Source organism: Rattus norvegicus, chromosome 4 (assembly GCF_036323735.1).
Source record: "Rattus norvegicus strain BN/NHsdMcwi chromosome 4, GRCr8, whole genome shotgun sequence".
NCBI classification, from domain to species: domain Eukaryota; kingdom Metazoa; phylum Chordata; class Mammalia; order Rodentia; family Muridae; genus Rattus; species Rattus norvegicus.
Window position 1 is genome coordinate 172,753,921 of NC_086022.1, and position 23,358 is coordinate 172,777,278.

General features: G+C 43.7%; 1 protein-coding gene across 1 annotated transcript; it reads left to right on the plus strand.

Moving 5' to 3' along the window:
• Positions 1–7,009: 7,009 nt before the first annotated feature.
• Mgst1 (microsomal glutathione S-transferase 1) lies at positions 7,010–22,237 on the plus strand. Its single transcript, NM_134349.3, has 4 exons — positions 7,010–7,049; positions 13,239–13,395; positions 16,038–16,132; positions 21,629–22,237. Exons 2-4 carry the CDS (start codon positions 13,270–13,272, stop codon positions 21,873–21,875), a joined length of 468 nt encoding a protein of 155 aa, NP_599176.1. The 5' UTR covers positions 7,010–7,049; positions 13,239–13,269; the 3' UTR covers positions 21,876–22,237.
• Positions 22,238–23,358: the final 1,121 nt, after the last annotated feature.

Genomic DNA, 23,358 nt, shown 5'->3' on the forward strand with positions numbered 1-23,358 from the left:
GTTCCTTGGCTGAAGTCAATAACTCCCGGTGAAACACAACAGAATACACAGATCTAAGTTACTAAATCAAAACGGAGAAAAAGGAAAAACATTTAAACACGTTTGGCAGAGGAAAAGCCGGTCTGTATGAGATTTACCAAGCGATTTCTTTTTACCTATGGATAGTTCTAATCTAAGAGGACCTTTCTGATAGAAAAGATGGTCATTTCCATTAGTCCATTCTCGTAATTGTGGACAGTAATCTTATTGCTGTCAAAGAAACAGGTTATTACACAGAAATAAAAGCTGCGTGCTGCCTGCTTTCTGAATTTGAAATATTTTGTAAATTCAAATATTTGAGAGTCACCAGTATGTTGTTGTATATCGCATTTTTATATACATATTGCATTAATCAGTGTTCTGTGTAGTCATAGAACTTATGAAATGAAAATCTATCTACATGTTGATCTACCTGTATCTATCTATCTGTCTATCTATCTGTCTGTCTATCTATCTATCTATCTATCTATCTATCTATCTATCTATCTATCTATCTATCTCATATAAAGAGAAATTACTGGAATGACTTACAGTCTGCAGTCCAACTAAGCCAACATGGGCAGCTGTGAATGGAAAGTCCAAGAATTTAGCTGTTGCTCAGTCCCACAAGACTGGGTGATTCAGTTGGACTTCTGTATGAGCTGGAATCCAGAGAAGTAGGCTCCAATAGATGTGTTGGCAAAATGAGTGCAAGCAGGTGTAGAACAAACAACTCGTTCCCTCTTCCATTGTCCTTATGTAGACCTCTAGCAGAAGGTGTATCCCAGACTAAAAGTGTGCCTCAAAAATCTGGATTAAAAGTGTAGGATCTGGAATGGAAGTTTATGTCATCCCACCTCAAGAGCAGAATCAAAGGCATGCTGGCTTCTTGCCTCAAGATCTCAATCACAGGTGTTCCCTCCATCTCTGGATTGTAGTTCATTCCAGATATAGTTGAGTTTACAACTGAGAATAGCCAATAACGAACACACACACACACACACACACACACACACACACACACACTCATGTTTATAACTTGTATAACTAAAATTTATAATTTATAAATATATGTGTACATAGAGCCCTAATCTTATTTACTTATTTCAGTTTTACTTTTGGAGCCTGGAAACCCTAGCTGTTTCCCCCGCCCCCCAGATCCTTACTTAATACAGTACAAAAATCAGGAGTGCAGCAGGCCTTAGAAAAGTCAGTATTGATCCTGTAAATGGTGGTTCTGTATCGATGTTGCCTGAAGCCTTTGCCAGAGAATCCTGGCAAGACTGAATGGTGTTGCTTGATGGCTTGCATGAGGAGAGCAATCGCAGAACCCTCTGTAGTGGCCCTTTAGCATTTTCTCTCTTGAAATAGCCATTGGGGCTTTTCACCAACTCCTGTATGGCTGATTCGCCTGTATTCCCTTCTTTGCTTTCAACCCAAGGTCAAGGCGGCATGAGCTTTGATCAAGATGAAACCATTATGCTCACAGCTCATTGTTACCTTCTACACCGACTCTTAAAAGCTGCTCTTTGTGGTGTGGTTTGTATGTGATGAGATGTGCCCATTTTAAGTGTGCGAACCACCAAGTATCATAAATATATATCCCCACGGACCAAATGCTCTCATCTGCACCATTCTGGAAAGTTCACGATGCTCTGCTATGGGTCTGAATACTTGTGTCCCCCAAATCCATGTTGAAACTCAGTTCCTACTGTGCTGGTATTAAGAAGACAAGGCTTAGGGAAGCAATTAAATCAGAATGGAGTTGGTGCCTCTGTAAAAGAGGTTGGAGAGGGCTGCCTTGAGAATGACTGAGGCTCTGTTTTACAAGCAGTGCCCAGTCCTCATCGACACCAAATCTGCTTGGAATCAGGGCCTCAGACTTGCCAGTCTCCAGAACCGTAAAGTCCAGTTACCTCTAACTCCACACCCCTAAAGCCTTTTATCATAAGAACAGACACATTCTTTATTCCCAGCCAGTCTCCACTCTTTCTAATAAAAACAGCCACTTTCTCGTTTCTATTATTCTAAATTAGGTTTCTTAAAAAAACAAGCTTCCATGTAAATGAAGCCATATGGTTTGTGCTTGGTCTTCTTTTGTTTAGCATGATAATGAGTTTGAATGGTGCCGCCACGTGACCAGTAGTTTACTGCTTTCTCTTATGTTACAGTCAGTAGAATGTTGTGTGAATAAAGCCTAATTAGTTTTCCCATTCCTCTGCTCATGGATTGTTCTTGGATATCTTTCTTTGTGGCCATTCTCACTTCTCAGGTTACTATCTAGGAATAGTCTTGCTGGGATAAGACATTTGTTAATATTTATGAGAAACTTTGAGACAGTTTTCCCAGATGCACGGTACTCAATAAGACTTCAATATTCTCTGCCACGTTGTGTCTAATTGTGACTGTCTTTGCACTTTCCCCTCTTTTAATGCATAGAGAGTTAAGCTTTGGACGGTATGCACAATTCAAAAGAGTAAATTATGAAATCCAGGAAAAGTGTTTCTCTCAGGCCACTGGTCATAACAAGCAGGGAATGTAGAGCAGGATAAAACAGGTGTGCACGACTAAAGAATGACTGTCCCTCTGCATGCTTTATCTGCCACAGTCACATTCACGTACACACACACAAACACACACACACATACACACAACACACACATCACACACACATCATACACACCACACACACACCACACACACACACACACATACCACACACACACACCACACACGCCACACACACACATATACACAACACACACCACACACACACACACACATACCACACACACACACCACACACGCCACACACACACACATATACACAACACACACCACACACACACACATACCACACACACACACCACACACACCACACACACACATATACACAACACACACCACACACACACACACACATACCACACACACACACCACACACACCACACACACATATACACCACACACACACACCACACACACACATACCACACACACACCACACACACCACACACACACATATACACCACACACACACACCACACATACCACACACACACTACATACCACACAAACACACACACACATCCCCCCAATACATACATACCACACACATACTACACACACATACACACACACACACACCACACAAACACACAGGCACACACCACACACACACCACAATACACACACACACACGCACACGCACACACACACCACACACGCCACACACACACACATACCACACACACACACCACACACAACACACCACACACACACATACCACACACACACCACACACCACACACACACATATACACCACACACACCACACACACACACACATACCACACACACACAACACACACACATATACACCACACACACACACACCACACACACACACACACACATACCACACACACACCACACACACACATATACACCACACACACACACCACACATACCACACACACACCACATACCACACAAACACACACACACATTTCTCCTTATTTCCATTCTCCAATACATACACACACCACACACACACTACACACACATACACACACACATCCCCCCAATACATACACACCACACACATACTACACACACACACACACACACACATACACACCACACAACAAACACACAGGCACACACCACAACACACACACACACAAACACACACACACACACACATCTCTCATAGTCTTGTCTGATGAGACCACACCAGGCAGAATCAATTAGAACATTGTTAAATTCTACAGAAGGCTTAGAATGGACTTGCTTTAAGTTTGGAACCAAACACCCTACTTGGTGTTCTGCAATGAGTTACAGAGAGTTTTACAGTCTTAAAGCAAGACCAACAGTCTTAGCTTTGTACCTCAGACTACCGCAGGCATCGAGGCAGCCTGCTAACACTCCAGTTGATGTCAGGCAGATCTAGCTCTTTGGAGGCACCTGTAGAAACGTTTGGGAGAATAAGTCAACTGATGGATTTTGATTTTTATATTCCTGGTGACTAGCGACATGAAGTGCTTTTTAATGCACATTTTAGCCAGGTATATCTTTTCTCTGGTGAAGTGTCTGTTCAAATGTTTTGCTAATTTCCTGTTTAAGTAGTATGTTTTTGTTTATTGATAATTGTCATGAGCTTTATTTTGCATGCACTTTCTTTGTCAAATTGAAAGTGTTTTCTGTGGCTGCTCACATGACCTCTCCTGATGAGCACATTGTAATTTTCATAAAACCTAATGATCACTGTTTATGACCTTTTGCAGTTTTAGGTGTGAAGGAAGCTTTCTGGGTCCTGTGCATAGCATGTTTGCCTGTACAACATTATGAAGTCAACTTGTGGGGTTTTAAAGACAGTTTATAAGTATTATGATACATTTGTGTTTAATCGTCTCTGTGGTGTGAGGTATTTGCTTTCCAAATGGCTATTCAGTCTGTGCCACTTCTCCACTTTGTCCAGATTTCTCGTTTCTCCACGAAATTGCTTCAGTGTGGGGCATTTGTTAAAAATCAATCATCCAAATACTGTGGTTTGATGTCTGGACTCTGGTCTGTTCCTTTGACCCGTTTATCCATCCTCATGCTCTCCCATGTTCTCTTGTCTGGTTTCAGTTTGCTCTTGGTGGACACTTTTCCCTTCTTGTGGGTCTTTTTTTTTTTTTTTTTTTTTGGAGCTGGGGACCGAACCCAGGACCTTGTGCTTGTTAGGCAAGCACTCTACCACTGAGCTAAATCCCCAACCCCTCTTGTGGGTCTTATAAATCAGATTGAATATCAGTGTTCATACATTAACCAGGAACAACGACAATAACAACAACAACAATAACAAAAACAAACAAAAAAACAGCCTTTAAATGGCTTTTGGCATATAAAGTATACTGTAGACTGGCGGCATGGCTCAGTGGTAGAACATCTACCTAGCATGCACAAAGCCGTGGGTCTGATCCTCAGTACTGCCTAATGAGCACATTCTAATTCTATAGAATCGTTTGCACATTTAGACTGCTGCTTGCACTCATCATGAACTTTGGTGCCCTCAAGCTTAAAGGCACGTTTCATACTTGTTTACTCAAATCTCCAGGTGCACCTTCTTACAAGCTAATAATAATCCTTATCTTCTTCAGTCATCTAGAGTGCACCAGGGATTCGAGAGGAAGAAAAGATCCACGTGGGTCCTCACAGGGACCCCCAAAGCTATAGCATGAAACTCCTTTAAAATTTACCATCAAACCAAATTAAAATGTTTGCTGAATTAAATCTATTACAAGCAAATATTATACTAGAGAAAGCAACAGATCTATGTGTAGCCTTTCTGTTATATATACATACATAAAATCACATTTACCAGATGGCCAATAATTATTAGGGCATTATAGCACAAACCCTGTATGTACTGATTCACTAGCTGATAGTTTGGACACATTTCAATGAGATCATTAGATGACTCGGATGGTCTTCGTAAAAGTGTGCTCTGGTCTTTCCACTGGCTTTCTGAAGACAAGAGTTAAGAATTCTTCTGCACCCTTCTTTGTGATCTTGCCTTTAGGATTTGTGTTGTCTTCCTTGGCATAAATGAAGCGCTCTTTAAGCCTTTGCTGTACTAACCGTCCTCAAAAGAATTCAAAATGGCGGCACTTCCTCTCACGCTCTGCTCCATTTCAGTCAGGGTTCCTGCACGGCCCCAGAGACGGAGAGGTGACTGAACAATATTTTCAAGTGTAATGAAAAGTTCAGCCAGTCTTTCTAGATGGTCTACCAATCACACCTCTGAAGAAAGCATCTTCAGGACTGACTAACTTCAGCTTCGGACAGCAAGCTGCTCTTTAATTCCTTTTAGTTTTGGAAGGGATATAAAATCTTGTCTATTAAATCTTGAAAGTCAAAATCAGAGTGGATCCTGGGGAGCAAATCTTAGTACTTGGGGTCAGAGACAGGAATGTTCATAAGTTTATGTCCAAGTTCTAGCAAGTGCTAAGTAACAACATCCTCTCTAAAACAAACACAGAAAACCTAGCAGAAGAGGCACACAGACAAAAATCTGAAAGTTAAGTGGTACATATTGAAGGAGGAGGAGGAGGAGGAGGAGGAGGAGGAGGAGGAGGAGGAGGAGGAGGAGGAGGAGATAAAAGACGAAGGAAAGTGTAAACGAAAGGAAGAAAGACAGACAGAAAGACAGAAAGACAGAAAGACAGAAAGACAGAAAGACAGAAAGACAGAAAGACAGAAAGACAGAAAGACAGAAAGACAGAAAGAAAGAAAGAAAGAAAGAAAGAAAGAAAGAAAGAAAGAAAGACTCCCAGAGCAATGTGGGGCACAGTGTAAACTGGTAAAGATCTTGAGTGAAGCAATGCAGATGGGAACCTATCACCCTTAGAACTTGCCAGGAAAGCCCTCAGAACTGGTGCTCAGCCGTTACTGAACGGCTGTGTGCAATAGCTTTGATGTTGCCCCAAGGGACCCTGCCCTCTTGCAACACTTTTCTAAGTCACTGTGAAAACCACACAACACAACGTTAATTGTTAATTGCCTAACAGACTCAGAATTTCTCTGGTTTCACTTTGCACCCTGAAGGTAGTTACAGCAATAGAGCTCCTCCCGGGAGATTTAAATTTTCTTAAAGCATTTTTTTTTTTTTTTTTTAGGTTTTCCGAATTCAACACTAAGGTGTTTTGTTTCCAGCAACATAAAATTTAGCAACTCCTTCCTTGCTCTCCTTCTCCAGAGCAGGAACAGAACTGCCTAGATCCTTAGAGAAAGACCCTCACCAGCCACAGAGCAGCATCTGGGATTCCTAGAGTAGGTGGGTGGCTGCAGTGGCTGAGCCGGTGATTCAGGGGCGGGGCTTGGTAAACTCAGGAGGCGGGGCTTGGCGAGCTCAGGAGGCGGGGTAATTAATAAAAAATTAGCCTGAAAGAGGGTGGTGCCAGCGCGGGTCCTCTTGGTGAAAAGTCCCAGAGGTGGGCAGGCTCCGCAGGACAGCTAGCAGCGCTTCCTCCTGGGATTCAGGTGGGTGCAAGACAAGGGGTTCTGCATGGCCACGGTGCTGCTCCCAGTCTAGGAGTGGGTGTTGGGTGCAAGGGGCCAGTGGGTGGCAGGTGTAAGGCTAGAGAGTGACTGTGTCTGTCTGAAAAGCCTTTGTTCCCTTTAGCTGTTTAAATGTCCTCCCCCGCACCGCCCCATTTTTGTGGCCTGCTCTAAAAGAGAATTATGCCTTTCTGTTCTGGCATTAAATTTTTTCTTTCTGCAACTCTGAGAAGAAACTTGGGAGCACGTGTCTTTTCATGTTTAAGAGATGGTTTTCTTATTTTCAAGCCCAAAGTAGCATTCCCTTTGAAAGGGTCTCTTGATCTTGAGGGGAGGAAAAAAAAACGCATGCAAGTTGTATCAAGATGAGAAGCCACTGAGGTTTCAGCAACTTCTGTCCATTCCTAGGGGGATAAAACCCTACAGTGTCCCTGGTGACTCGGACATGCAGGCCTTTCAGCTTGTTGAAAGGCTGTTTGCTTTTCTAGATTCTCCTTTGGTAGGCAAGAGAAATCTCTAGAAGCCTTTAAAATAATACTTTTGATGTCACAGGACTTAAAGATTGAGGAGTGCATGCTTCGGTGTGACTGTAGTCAGTTAACCAAAAGTGCTGATGGTGCAACCCTTGGGAGGCTGCTTCCGGGAGCCGCCCTCCCCTGTGTCCGCCATAATCTGGCTGCAGCGAGAATCTGTGCCTGGGAATCTGATCATGCATATATTTCTTTTTTTCCCCCCTCTGTTGCATCCTTCTTTTCTGTGATCACAATAAATGTGTTTGCTGTTTTCAGTCGGTTCAAAATTGAAGAGTCATGGCCTTGTGGCTTCGTGCCCAGACTCTCGGTGTTTCACAATAGTGTGCAGAGAGGGCACATGGTTTTGAGAAGAAAAGAACTTTGCTTTTCTTGGCCGAGGGCCCATGAGGAGAAAGAGGAGTGTTTCTCAACTGGAGATAGCACTAGGGGAAAAAATAAGGCAACGGGAGTTACGGGAGGAGCTTCCAGGAGATAACAGCGCTGGACAATTCCTGGCATGGAGAGTAGAGAGTTCAGGAATCACAGGTTGAGGACAGGACTCCAGCCTGGTGGGCTCTCCAGTCTCTACTGTGCTTCCTGGGCTTATTCAGACCCTACCCACGCTTCTTTTCTTAAAGTAGAGGGACATCAGTTCTGTGGTGGAGTCTTTCATCCCAAGCTGGCTCCAGTCAACTGGCAGGCATCCCTTTGCTCTCTCCTGACAGCCATCCTGGGTCGATGAAGAGAACCCTGTGTGGCAGTGGCAGTCCTGGGAGAGGACCTAGGGCTTAGAGGGTAGACTAGCAGGCCAGGCAACCCGTAGCTACAAACACTTTGGAAAGCAGAGCCCCACTGTTTTAGGCTCTCGGTGAAAGGTTTAGCCATCAGCATCATGAGACTTGACACTTGTCAGCTTTTGCTGTCTTCAGCTTCTGGCAGAGGTCAGGGAAAGGCAAACTGAGCAAGCGGCAGTTGGGAGTACCGTCTACTGCTGCGTCTTCTGCAGTCTCGAGTTCTGGTCCTCTTAGCCCCACAGCAACAGTGGACAGCTCTAGGGTTGATGACGGTGTCTTCCTCAGCGTTGACAAGGGTTAGTGTTCTAGCCTCTGGCCTTGGACTTGGGAGTCTGGACAGCGGCTCCTGCAAGTGTTTCTGAGTTCAGCGTCTGGAGTTTCTGCCTTTGGTTCTTGCTGTCTTTGTCATGCCTACTCCACATTGGTTCTGCCCCAGTGGCCACAGCTATTGTCCTGCTGCCTTGGGACTCAGTGGTCTCCCTTGGCTTACCAGGCAGGCCGCTGTGCTAATGGTGAACAGCTCACACAGTCAAGAAACCAGGTGTGAAAATGGAGGCTTGTAACCCCAGCACTTGGGAGGCCGCTGTAGGAGTGTAGTGAGTTTGAGGCTAATCCGGCCTCCATCTTAAGACTCCATCTCAAAAGACCACACGCACAATACAGACAATAAAAGGTTATTCAAGAGAAGGCTTTTGATGCTGTCATACCAGGAACCAACACAGAAGGTGCCTCTATATTGGCTTACAAAGTAGTCCAGGAAAGGAATGTTGGCACAGATCACAGCGGGCATTCTTAAATGAAGGGCAGGGCTGTGTTCCCACCCATTGTGGAATAGTCCCCCGTGCAAATGAGAAGCTCCGTTTGCCCCAATCGCAGCAGTCCACGTGCAAAGATAAGACTGTGTTCACCAGCCAGGCTCCCGTTGGGCTCCCCTCTCATCTGCGAAGGTTTTGAGGTTTCCAGAATTCACCCGGCTTGTGGTGACTAAGCATGGCTGGGACAAGGCCTTCCGGAGCCAGAGATGTGCGTTGGTAGCAAGCAGCTGTGGTGCTGTGTTGCTTACTTGATGTGTCCTCAAGTAAAGTCCTCAGATGCAGGTCCTGGGTGACTGACTGATGGTCTTGTGACGCAGGCAACCTGGGAGGTCTACAGCTGCCAGTAGGAATTCAAATCACCCTATCCACCAACACGTTTGCTCACATATGAGAAAATAAATAACAGTGGGGACTTACTAAAGTTAATACTGATGTTAACAGTGTTTATCAGGGTTTCAATATGGTTAACAGCTTAATAGCACTCAAGGGAGAGGTGTGTCCCTCACCTGTCTGACAGGGAGGTCTGGTATAACAAGCCTTTTGAAAATCCTTCTATGATGTCCTTACTGATTAAAACTCTGCCACGGTGAGAGCATCTTTATCAAGAACTCGCCTGGCACCAGTGGTTATTAAAGTGCCTCACAGTCACTTAATGCACACAGAACAATCTTCTGAGGTAGGATTCTCCAGTATCATTGTTTAGGGTGTGGTGGTGCACGCCTGTAATCTAAACTTCAGAGGTTGCGGCAGGATGATCAGGAGGTCAGGGCCAGCAGGGGCTACATTGGAAAACTTGTTTTACAGGTACGGTAGTTCAGTTAGTTTCTGCCTGGTTGGTGGTCTGTTGAAATCTGCTGGAACCCCAGGCTACTTCCAGAATCTGTGTGAACTCAGTATCCCTGTGTTCTTTCAGGGCATAGCCAACTTCACACCGTGGGACTGGGCGTGCTGCCAGTCAGGATCAGGATAGCGGAAGGGATGGGTGATTACAGGAAAATTCATCCTTGTAATTATGTTTCATTTAATTTATGATCAAAGACCTTGATCCCTCGATTTACTAATCTGTCTGTCTATCTATCTATCTATCTACCTACCTATCTATCTATCTATCTATCTATCTATCTATCTATCTATCTATCTACCGACCTACCTACCTTCCACCTCCTGGACCCTTCCCTAGCAGCAAGCTTTCAGTGAGTTTTTCCTCCACAGAGCCTTGGCATTATTCCAGTTTTGATTAGGTGTACCAGGCTCACGACAAAGAGAAAAGATCCAGAATTATATTGCTTTCCCTTATGTTGTCAATGCTGCCTATTTCTCAGTGTCCTTACCATTACTCCCCACGATATGCTTCCCCTATATGTGGGAAGTGGGAAATGTCTGAGAGAGGAGACTCACAGGCCCATGGCATAGACATGGCCTAGACTTGGTGCTGACTGGTCTCCCAGACTCACAGGCCTGAGGAGTTAGCCTTCATCCCAAGCAACCCCACCGTGTCAGCTTCACGTGTATGGTTTGCAGATGCAGAAACCCCTCATTGCCCTTTCGTTCCGACTGCTGATACTCCTGCATCTTCCCACCAGAAGGTGGAAGGTTCCTGATTTTTCTCTCCTCCGACACTGATTTCCATCAATGAAAAATCAATCAATCAATCAATCAATCAATCATTCAAACAAACAAACAAACACACAAAAAGCTAAAACCTTTCTGAACTTCTTGTTCCAGTGTCTAATAAGCTTTGTTCTGGGGAAAAAAAAATCACAGAGGCTTTTATTTTGAAGGTATTAAAAAGTAGAATTTTCTACTTGATAAACTTCCTGAGCTTTTTTTTTTTCTTTTTAGAAAAATTAAAGTCCTTGTTGTATTTCTTCAGATCTATGTTCAGAGGCAAGGACCATAGGGATTCTTTATTAAGCTAATTAACTTTACAAGAGCTCTGAAGGATAGGGCATTTTACCATGACTTTTATTCCCCCAATACCAGAGCAATAGCAGATATATTAAAAAATACGGAAAGTATTATCTTGCACCGAGATAACACGCTATGCTTTCAAGAGCATGAACTCGTAGACGTGGATCGATCAACTCTCTGTCATACGTGGAATTTAAAAATAATCTAGGGCACAGTGAACCCTTTATTTCGTGAATTTCATCCAAGTGTAGATAAAAAAAAATGCATCTGGGTTGAAGCTGTACAGAAGGTTTTCTCCTCACTGATTTCTAATCAGCTCTCCATAGCAATTTGTGTGGCTTGTAGGTGGTATCCAGTATTACAAATGGTGACAGATGTGTCCTGGTGTCATTTCACACCAAAAACTAATTGGGAAGGAAGGGGTTTGTTTAGCTTACATTTTTGGATCACAATTTGTAACTGAGGGATGTCAGGGTGGGGACTGAAATAGGAGTTGTAAAGGCACTCCTCTCTCTGTGTGTCTCTTCATCTCTGTGCCTGTCTCTCTGTCTCTCTGTGTCTCTGTCTCTGCATCTCTCTGCCACTTGGTCTCCCTTTCTCTCAGCTTTCTTGTTCAGCCCTGACCTACCTGCTTAAGGATGGTGCTGCCTATAGTGGACTGGGCTCTCCCACTCATCAATGAACACTTCCTCACACACACACAGGCCAATCTGGTTGTGGCAATCTCTCAGCTGAAGTTCCCACTTCCCAGTGAATTTAGGTTTTGTCAAGTCCACAATAAAGACTATTGGAAGTTATATGGGAGGTGTGCTTAGGCTATATCATAGAAGAGACTTGAACATCTGTGGGATGTGGTATTCCCAGGAAGCTCCTAAAAGCACAGGACCCCCTGGGATGACCATGTAGTATTCACTAGACTACATGCAAAAAGCACACTTTTTTGAAGGAGACAATATTCAGAGTTTTTTTAAGGGACCTTCAATTTCCTTATCATTAGAATAGGCCAGGCCCCAGCGCATGGTATAAGTGGAAGAAGGGAGAATGTAAGGGGTAGGAGGTATGTCCGTTAGGTCAGCCACAAGTAGACATCCAGTTTTTAGTTGAATGAGGACTAAACAGAGTTTAGACGTCGAAAGGCAAACAGAGCAAATCTCCTCAAAGAATCAGCACAAGGTGTTATTAACATGCAGGGAGAGACATTAGAGACTTGGTTTGTGTCTCCATTCCCATATTTTGTCTCTACGGAGTAAAGGACAATATTATGTTTATAAATATTATGTAGGGTTTTACAGTAAAGTCCAAGGTATTGCTGGACACAACAAACTCTTACAAAATTAAATGTTTGTGGAGATGGGTTTTATCATATTGCCCAACAGCACACAGACAACTGTCTGTCTGGGAGCAAATGGGAGATAGATGTACCCTGTGGACTGTGGGTAAATGGAGGAAGTTTCTGGAGGCTAAGCTAAAAGGCTACAGGAAGGAATTTAAAACAGGAATGGACATCGTGGGGAAGCCAAGAGGATTAGATGCTGCTTAAGAAGGATGTGTGAGAAGATGCATGCTTTGGGGAATGGATAAAGGCAGGGGTCAGGGGTCAGAGGGCACTGAAGAAGGTGAGGAGTTCCGATGTTAAGCCTTAGCCTAAATTCCCATCAGTTTTGACTTACCGCATGCTTTCTTCTGAGCACAGTATAGCTTTACCTCCTTCTGTTTACCATTTACTTTACTTGTGTGTTTGCTTGCTTGTTTGTTCACCGTTTGTTTAGTGTGTCTGTGTCTGTGCTTGCTCATACTTCCTGGTGTGTATGAATGTGTTGGATAACCATCAGGACGTGATTCTCTCCTTCCACCATATGGGTTCTAGGGATTGAACTTGTGTTGTCAGGTTCAGCAGCGAGCACCCTTGCATATTGAGCCATCTCCCCAGCCCCCCAGTTTCCTCTTGACAGCTTCGATGGATGTGAAGTCAGAATGTGGCACCATCCTCTCTGTCCTGCCAGGCTGGTCCCCTGTCCCTGGCTCCTCTTTCCACATGTACCTTCTCCTCACTGTGGGCTCATGGGTCTGGTCCTGGGGCATTTCCAAGTGATCACCAAGTTACCTGGGGTGTTCCTGTCTCCCCCTTCTTGCCTACAGTCATTTAAAGATTGAGACCAAGATTGAAAGCATGGCTGACCTCAAGCAGCTCATGGACAACGAGGTGTTGATGGCCTTTACCTCCTATGCAACGATCATTCTTGCCAAGATGATGTTCCTGAGCTCCGCGACTGCATTCCAGAGGCTAACCAACAAGGTGAGGCTTCAGAGGCCACATTTTCTCACTTAGAAGGGCTAAAATTCTGGAAAACAGCCTTGTCTGTTTCCATTTTGATGTGTGTGTGTGTGTTTGTGTGTGTGTGTGTGTGTGTGTGTGTGTGTGTGATCTGTCTTCTATCTATCTATCTATCTATCTATCTATCTATCTATCATCTGTCTGTCATGTATCTATCATCTAAGTTCTATGTATCTATGTACCTAACATCTTTCTTTCTATCTATCTATCTATCTATCTATCTATCTATCTATCTATCTATCTATCTATCTATCTATCTATCAGAGCTCATTCAGTAGCCGAGTGTGCTGTGCTGTGCTGTGCTATGCTGTGAACAGAGTCTGAAATGGGTTGACCATGTTTTGCTTGCAGGATGACACCATTGAGAGTGGCATTGTTAGTAATCTCAAGGGAACTAAAACCTGATCTTGAAGGAAACTGAACGAGAGGGGACAAGTACCTGCTGAAGCAAATGTGGTCCTCTGTTAATGTGGTCCTCTGCTACAGAGTGTCACAGAAGGGGAGGCTTAGATAACAGACACTTATTCCTCATTGCTCTGCAGGGTGGCAAGCCCAAGTTCAAGCTGCCAGATCTGATGTCTAGTGAGGGATGGATTACTGCTGCATGGGGCTGCCTCACCTGTGTCCATAGTACCTGAAAGAAAAAGAGGGAAGCAGAGGGTTGGCCTTGCTTCTTTCTATAAAGGCACTGATCCGGGTCACGAAGGACCCATCTGCATAACCTGATGCTAGGGCCACATCCCACTGGGAAATTGGCTTCAGCGTATGCATTTTGTGAGGATAGAAATATCGGTCAATAGCAGTAGCTCACTGAGCCCTGCCTACCAAGGAAGGAGGGATTGAGGTGAAAACTCACCTTGGGAAACAGGATGCTGCCCAACGGTAGGGCATTTGCCTGAGGTGCAGAAGGCCCTGACTTCAATTTCTAGTGCATTCCTCCCCAATTTAAATCTGTTTAACCCCCAACTTTGTGTTGTGTTTTCATTGTGTTTTGTTTACTTCTTTATTTGAAGTTCATATGTTGGCTATCCAGTGTGATCCATCGTAACATGAGGAACAAGGGCTACCAGACCTGACCTCAGGAGCTGACTCTATATCTTGTCTGCCCTCAGCAGTTCTCCTTAACAACTCTATTAGTGATAAATACTTATATATTAAGAAAATATTATAATATTTATGAGTTTTCAAGCTAAATCAAAACTATTTTTTATAGTTCGTATTTTTCTTTACTATAAATTATTAAATGGTAAAGCCTACTTGAGTATATCTTAAATGCATATTTCAAGTTTCAGGGGATGGGGGAAGTAATTTCAAACAACATAGTAATTATACGAAGGAACCCATGAACAGAGGCTCCCAGATGTGGTGACCTGGTTGTCCACTGGGGAGCATTTCATTTTCTTCTGTGTTACTGCGTTAGTCAACATGACAGTTTGTACGTTCTGAGGAGACAGGGCATTCCCACGTGTCCATGACGTCAGAATGTTCTCTCCACTCCTCACTAATTCCTACTGCTTGCCTCCTCTGACAGCCTTGGGCAGCAAAGGCATTCCTTGCTGAGAATGAAATACCTGGAATATTGATACACTTGAAGGAAGGTGTGTCAACAGCCCTGTGTAAAGGATGCCAGGGTAGCTACCGTGTTGATAGTCTGCTGTGGCTGAGGAGTTTGTCTCTTTTCAGTTTTACTTCCTTGTTAACTATTTTTTTAATTATTTGATTTATCGTGTGTGTGTGTGTGTGTGTGTGTGTGTGTGTGTGTGTGTGTGTGTGTGCAGGTGATTTTTAGGGATCAGTTCTTTCCTTCTGCTGTGAGTTCGTAACTTACACTTACTCATGTGATCAGATTTGAGCAGCTCTTTTACCATGGAGCCTTCTTACCGCTCCCCCTTCAGGACTTTCATGTCTAACCTTTGCTAAAGGTTTTATTCGTGCTGCTTTGTAAACGTTTTCGTGTCGATGAAGATTCAGGTTTAAAGCGTTCTTGTTCTCCCTCTTCCTCCTCTTGTGTCTGATTTATTGATCTATAATTTCTTTCCATAAGGGTCAACCAGGATATTTGTGTTTCTTTTATTAAAATTCAAATGACTGGGGCTGGAGGTATCACACAGCCGGGAAAATGCTTGCCGTGCAAGCATGAGTCCTGTCTTCAGTATTCATATTAGAATAGGAATATTCATATGTTGAAATGACATCATGATCTCACCAATGGGGAGGTGGAGGCTGAGGACCCCTGCGGTTTGATGGCAGACAGGCCAGTCCACTCCGGGAAGCTCTGGGCTACTAAGAGGAGCTGTCTCAAAAACAAGGCTAACAGTATTTCCCAAAGGAAATGAAACTTGAATGCACCCATGTGTATATGCATATGGGATCACATGTACATATACAGACATGCATACACATACACACATGCCCAAATGCAAACTAGTAACTAGGTGGACTCCCCTACTGCTGTGTCACATCCCTCAGGTTTTGGAATCGGGGCGCTCTATCTCGTTTGTTTACGTTGTTATGTTGATGCTTAGTTGAACACAGGGGCTAGAGCTCTATCATCAAGGTTTCTTTTTTTCAATTGTTCTTCTTCTTTCTGGTATTTGGAATAGGTTTTTGCCAACCCGGAAGACTGTGCTGGCTTCGGCAAGGGGGAGAATGCCAAGAAGTTCCTTCGGACTGACGAGAAGGTGGAACGCGTGCGAAGGTAAACCAGCGTCTCCGGAAATCTCTCACTCAAGAACCGTGGTCATGGATCCCAGACGGGGTATCAGAGTCTTAGAGGAGAAGGGGGGAGTTCAATCATTCTCTGGGGTGGATATAACGGACTACAGCAACTTAGGCACATGGGGTTCTCCACGTGGCCTCACAGTCGATCCTGTCAACATTTTGTAGTAATTCTAGACTTCATTGGAGGTCGGTGGTTGTGCTCTGCTTACAGACACATACAAACAATGGTGTGCGGGAGGCAGAGTCGGGCAGTAGATCCTTGCCGCTGTTACTTTTCTCTCAAGTTCAGATAGTCAGTTCACATAAAAGGACAACGATCTTTTGTAGAAGGGTTAAAATATAAAAGTTGAAACTTTTCAGAGAAATAGGAAGATCTTTCTTTTGTCCACTTTTAATCTATCCATCCATCCATCCATCCATCCATCTTCTATCTGTCTGTCTGTCTATCTATCTATCCATCCATATATCATCTATTTGTCCATCCATCCATCCATCCATCCATCCATCCATCCATCCATCCATCCATATCTATCTATCTATCTATCTATCTATCTATCTATCTATCTATCTATCTATATTCCTTTGTATCTGAATGTCAATTGAAGCTATTACATTTAATATGCTGCAAGCCCAATAAGCACTAAAGAAAGATAAACCAGACACCATCCTCACAGCTTGCAGCACCATTAATATCCTTTTTCCCAAAGCACTTGAGACGATAGGTCTGAAAGTATGTCCTTACCCTTTGCTGTAAAGTCACGTAGTGTGCCATTTTTATGCAGACATTCAATGTGGAATTTAAGTAATAGTTGCCTCCCTTTCTAGAACATGTGGGCTGTCAGAGCTACATGCTGTCTCCCTAGTTACCATTTTCTAGAGCTCATATGAGCCGTGGGACAATCCCAGTGGTATTTGAGCCAGTGATGTTCGGAGCTCTAAAGCATCAGGGAAGAGTTGCAGGCACTAAGCAGTCCTGTGATGGAGACTGAGGAAAGCAGATGTAATAGGCACTTGAAGAGATCCCCTCAGTGTGCAATGACGTAGAAATTGAGAGTTTTCCTTCGCAAATGGGATGTCAGACGAACGCTCTAGATCACATGAGCACCATTCTTTCATGCCTGTCTGGAAAGTCTGAAAGCCTCTGAGGAGATCTACAGATTCTCTCAAGCCAGGAGGTATATGCTCTCCACATGAACCCGGGCCTGTGTTCATACACTCATGCATGCTTCCAAATCCTGCATCGTGTCATGTTGGATGTAAAATCAACTCATCCCCCAATTCTCCCAACAAATCGACTGAAACACCATGAATAGAGACAGAATGGAGTCCATCAAAGCATGAGGGAGATTTCACTGTGCACTATAGACATTTCTCAAGCAAGGATATTTTTTCTCTGAAAAGGAAGTGAGTGCCTGATACTTTAAACACTCACTCCCAGCTCTGCAGGTTTTCTGTAGGATACTCAGTCCCCTGAAGCAAGCCAGTCCTGAAAAGAGGCTATGCCAAAAGCATGCATCGGAAATAGTTTCAAGGCAGTAGAACCAACGTGCAAACTGTGTCAAGTGTTATGACGGGAGAGTCAAGTTTAGAGAGAGGCATTGGGCACTTTGGAGGCATTAAACCATTTAAAGCTCATCTGCTCTTTCTCAGCTTCTCCTGGACAACAGGCAGTTGCACCATTGATGCTAAAGATAACTTTCTACCCATAGCGTTGACTAGGACTAGAAAACATTAACAGCATCATGGTGGCTTTACCAGCAAGATGGAGAGGAACATTCAAGCCTTCTACACAGAAGCTTTAAAAACTGAGAGATCAGATTCTCTTTACTGTTTATCCTGTCTGCCATCCTGACCCTCCTGTGGGTTGTTCTAGAAGAGAAATCTATAATCTGGTCTGATGTTCTTCTTTTCAGACTACAAGTGAGTGTTACTGACATTTAATGCCTTAGCTCTGGTTGCCTAGAGGAGCTATAAGGCCAGTGTGCAGCGCGCCCCCTGGTGGTCAGAATCTGAACTTTCGGTGTAGCAATAGGCTACCTTCTACAGAAGGGCCAAGGATCCCATTTTTAGCCACATATTTTTGAATTGTTGAGAATTGATTGGCTTCATCAAATAAAATACTAACATCACAAAAGTGGAAGAATTTTTAAAGGAAAATCCCAGAATCTCCCTTTTCTATTTTTAACGTAGACTTTCCACCTCCTTCTTTCAACATGCAATTTAAATCCCGTTGCTACCTCCACAGTCAAAAGGCAGGGACTGAGTGAAGCCACTCCTAAAGTGGAAGCTGTCCTCGCAGGTACTCAGAAAATTAACACATGTACATGTAGGGCAAAGAGCTCCGAGTATACGTAGTATGTGTCGACACGTCAAGAAATGTCACTCAGTGCCAGTTACCAGAGTTCCAGACAGACACAAACCAGTGGTAATTGGACAAGACTAGACATTGACTTATCGACTTAATCCTATTTCGCCTTATTCTGAGAGGAATTCAGGACCATAGTTCCACAAGATAAATGAAACGTGAAAGGTAATCAAGAAGCCTAGGAAACAAAGCGAGTTATTCTAAAGAGCTTGGGTTTGGTTTTAAGGAAACACAAGGACTCTGTAACACACCATCTTCTGAGGTGGAGAGCACCCTTTCCACAGTGTTCGGTGGATGGTGAGTGACCAGAGTGTGAAATCTGTCAAGAGACTGAGCTGTGGGTTAGAGGCTCATCCAGATGATGCCCTCTGTGGCCCTTATTACTGAGCAAAGCTGTCGTTACATGGGTCTTACATGTTCTTATCTTGGCCCTACCTTCCTTGGGATGTGTTCAAAGACCATCCAAGAAGACATGAGATCAACATACATGTAGTCATCAGACAATGCATGAAGAGTGATCTGTGCTTGTGATGGGGAGGTGGGATACAGGAGTATGTCCCTACGGCCTTTAGAAATCTTTCGTGAAGGAAGAAATGATGAGAAATTACATGAATTTGAGAGAACTGCCTTGTGAGAATTTAACCATGTCACTGAAGGCTTAGAATTAGAGCCCTGCCTGAGCAGAGGGAGTGTGGTTGGACACCCTCACACACATCGTAGTTGGTCATGCCTTGATAATTCATTTAAAACGATCAGAGCAACTCTAGTTCAGGTCAGGAGGGTGGTGAAAACCACGAGAGTCTTAAGTGAGAGAGCGGCCTCCAGAGTGTGTGGAAAGGTCTGCCATTGCGTGGGGTACCACTCATAGGGCCTGTGGGGACTCGAATGAGGCAGAAAGCAGTCATCCCTGGGAGGGAGGAAGTGCATCATCTACCTGGTAAGAGGGCCCAGGAGCTGCCTATAAACGGTGCTGACAAAATTAATCTGGCAGGTTGGGCAGAGTCACAACAGAAGAGCTAGGGGAAGAGCAGTGTAATAACAGCATATTGCCAGGGCCTGCTACGTGCGTGCTGCCTGGGTGAGATTCATATGCAGCCTGGAAGTCTTTAGCCACCAGGACTTTCTGGATAGCAGCAAGTTTTATCTGTGAAGGCCTCAGGGAGAGTACTAGGATGGGGGATTAAATTGGAGAGAGAAGAGACTTAGGGCCCCATAATTCCAGTCAGTTCCCCAATTCCACTTCTTTCCCTCCATCCCTAATTTCCTCACAGTGAGCCTGACTCTGCTTTAGTATCACAATGCTTGGTACCCACTGACTGTGGGCTCAGAAGGGGGTGGTGTAATTGGCTGCAGGGTCTTCCTTTTGTAGCTTCTTCCCCAACTTTAAATCTTTCCTATTAAAACGTTGGGGAGGGAAACCCTGATATGCGCTGAGGTGGAGGTGAAGGGCTGGGGAGATGGCTTGCTCAGCAAAGTGCTCTCCTACAAGCATGAGGAGTGGAGTTCATTCCCAAGAAGGCAAATTAGGAGAGTTGGCAGGAGTGGAGTGAACTCAGAATCCCAGTTTTGGGGAGGCAGACACCTGCAGATCCCTGGGGCTCACCGGCCAGTCAGCCTAACCAACCCTGAGAGTTCCAGTCCAACAAGACACCTTGTCTTAATTAAAAGAAAAAGTGAAGGTTGACGGTCTCCAAAGGACAGCAGCAGAGGTCTCCATATGCACCAGCATTTTCTGTGCATTCATGAATGGCCTATAAGAAGGACCAAAGCAGGAAAAAGTTCTCTGTTCCCTTGGCTTGCTTCATGAGAGAAGTGGGGTGAAAATGTCTAGGTTGTCTCTGGGTCTTTGTTTCCTTCTTTATAGCATTATGCTGTCAGATTGCTTTGTCTTGAGCTCCTGGGAAAGGCAGGAAGAGAAGTAAAGGAAATATTACCCAGAGGTCACTGTGTATTTCTGTCAAAACAGGGCAGTAACATGACAAACAAAACCTTCCCATTCTGAGATGTGTAGCAATATGGTCGTTGACACTGCCCAATTCTAGGTTGGGTTGTAAATCAATTACTCATTCTGTGCTTAATAAAGGATACTGAATTTAATAATTAGGCACTTAAAACTTTTCAGGTCAACAGTGGATCTACTGTTCATCACATGCTAAGTCAGAAAAGCCTATGGTTCCACAAGCCAGAGAAAAAAATTCTGACTGAAATAAGTTTTTTCTGTTCTTCTAATGATGGTTCACAGATAGATTTTTACGGAATCATATTCTTCTTCCACTTCTTTTTCTCCCCCTTCTCTGTCTCTCTGTCTCTGTGTGTCTCTGTCTTTCTCTCATTCCTTCTGTGGTTTGAATATAGAATGCCTGAATATCTCCCCCATATCTAGGAGGATAGTCCTGCGTTTTATCTGGATATGAAAGAGCATGGGACTTGATGCTGGTTTGTGTAAAGAAATTTCTACTCAACCACTCTGAAGTGAAGAAGTAGTTCTGATACAGACCATAAAAGAAAGGATATTGTTGGGGATTTAGCTCAGTGAGTTGGGGATTTAGCTCAGTGGTAGAGCGCTTGCCTAGGAAGCGCAAGGCCCTGGGTTCGGTCCCCAGCTCCGAAAAAAAGAACCAAAAAAAAAAAAAAAAAAAGGAAGGATATTCTTGAATTGCAAAAATGGTATTTGTACTTACAAAAATGATATGTGTTTTTCTGGATAGATGCTATTTTGATATTCTGGAAGCAACAAACTGCCTTTTCAAAATAAAAAAAAATAATCAAAATGAAATGCTCTAAATGGAAACCATGTTAGAAAGAAAGCGAGGGCCCTGGGAAGACAATTGGAATTCTTTCTTCATAATCTAAAGATCCACAAGCATTTCTGGGTGTGGGGGATTTTCACCTGAAACCACAGCACTTGTGGGCAGAGTAAGGGGGACTGTAAGCTTGAGGAGAGTCTGGCTACATAGTAAGTTCCAGGTCACCCTCAGCCAACCTTGACTACAACCCAATCCAACGTAACCCAGACATTCATTAAGACTATATTTTGTTTTGGAAGAGAGGGAAGGTTCCATGCATTCTCACTGATTTTGAAACCCATGATGTCATCTTCTCTCACAGAGCCCACCTGAACGACCTTGAAAACATCGTTCCCTTTCTCGGTATCGGCCTCCTGTACTCCCTGAGCGGACCGGATCTCTCTACAGCCCTCATTCACTTCAGAATCTTTGTGGGCGCTCGGATCTACCACACCATTGCTTACTTGACTCCCCTTCCTCAGCCAAACAGGGGCTTGGCATTTTTTGTTGGCTACGGAGTTACTTTGTCAATGGCTTACAGGCTGCTCAGGAGCAGACTGTACTTGTAAAGAGATTTGTGACCGTCACCCTCTGATTGATTTAAAAAAATAAAGGATTCTATATTTCTAGTGTATTAAAAAACTTTCTAAGGTTTTATGTATGAAAGGAGCAGAGAAATCAGGAATCAGGGAAAATTCTGTTTGAAGACTACCATCCACAGGCTCTACCCTTTTGTACCTGGGTTAGACATTTAACATGACCGGCCTTAGCTATGCTGTCTAACTCCTAAAGTACTTTGTCCTAAGTCTTGAGTGCCTTATAAATTGTAACATTCCTTCTACATTTCCTGTGGTGCATCTATAAAAGAGTGCTCACACCTGTGTGAAGCCTGGGTTTCATTGGCACCTGAATTAAAAACATTACAAATGAATTTTGTTCGTGCTTTTTCTCCTTGATTGATGTGTATAAATGTGTGTCTGTGTATGCATGGCGTGTGTGTGCTCTCAGGTATCTGCAGAAGCTCCTGGACCTGAAGTTACAGAATGTTGGAAACTGACCTCAAGTCCTCCAGAAGAGCAAGCAGTATGTGCTCTTACCTGCTGAGCTGTCTGTCCAGCCCACATTTGGTTTTATTTTCAACAACAACAACAACAACAACAACAACAACAACAATGCAATCTATGGAAATGTTGAACAACTGAATAGCAAACCTTTCCACACCCTTCATGTTGATTCACTGGCTTTCAAAGTCTTGCCTCCTTCAAGTTGACCATTCTCAGGTTGTATTTTTGGACCATGGGAATGTAGGTTGTAGACACCAGACTACTTTTTCCCAACCTAGATGTTTCTTCCTTGAAGTAGACTGCAATATTTAATATCCATTTGTAGATAATTATTAGGAAAAAGGAATATTAAATGTTATATTCTTTGAGGTCTAAAAACTATGTATAAATATAAAACCCACTTAAAAGAAAGATAAAGTGCCCAAGATTCCCTAATTCAGTAATAGTGGCATGTAAGTTCAGAACGGTTTCTAACTAAATTTTCAATGCACAGGAGAGAAGCTGTTTGTAAAAGTAACATTCTCCAGATGTAATCATTGTCTTAGATATTACTGCTAAATAAACCTACCCTTTCTAATTCTTTCTGAATTCTGGCTGGCTGTTTCAACTCGGCCATTCTCAGTCAAACTCCTTTCCAAGCTGACTGATTCAATCTGGCTTCTTTCACCTTCTCACTAAATTGATTTGCTTGGCCTCAGACTAACTCTGGCACTTTGTTCTAAACTGGCTCCTTCTTATTCTCTGCCTTCAACTGCCTTTGCTGGCCTGCAGTGACCTACATGACCTCAGGAATGGACTCACCTTTACCTCACTGCTCTTCCTGTGCTGACTCCCAACTCACTGACTTTCTTGGGGTGTCATTTGACTTATTCTGTCAAATCTTTCTCTGCTTCGTCACTTTGCTCCTCTATTCAATGCCTCTTTCAAACATGGCTGCTTTCTCTACAAACTAATTTTATCTTAAAAGTATATACTAAGGGTGTGTGTG

Excerpts from the sequence above, each read along its gene's own strand:
- Mgst1 (NM_134349.3), top strand. The coding sequence starts at position 13,270 with ATGGCTGACCTCAAGCAGCTCATGGACAACGAGGTGTTGATGGCCTTT. Across the intron at positions 13,396-16,037 it reads TCCAGAGGCTAACCAACAAG|GTTTTTGCCAACCCGGAAGA; the intron begins GTGAGGCTTCAG and ends TATTTGGAATAG. Across the intron at positions 16,133-21,628 it reads AAGGTGGAACGCGTGCGAAG|AGCCCACCTGAACGACCTTG; the intron begins GTAAACCAGCGT and ends CTTCTCTCACAG.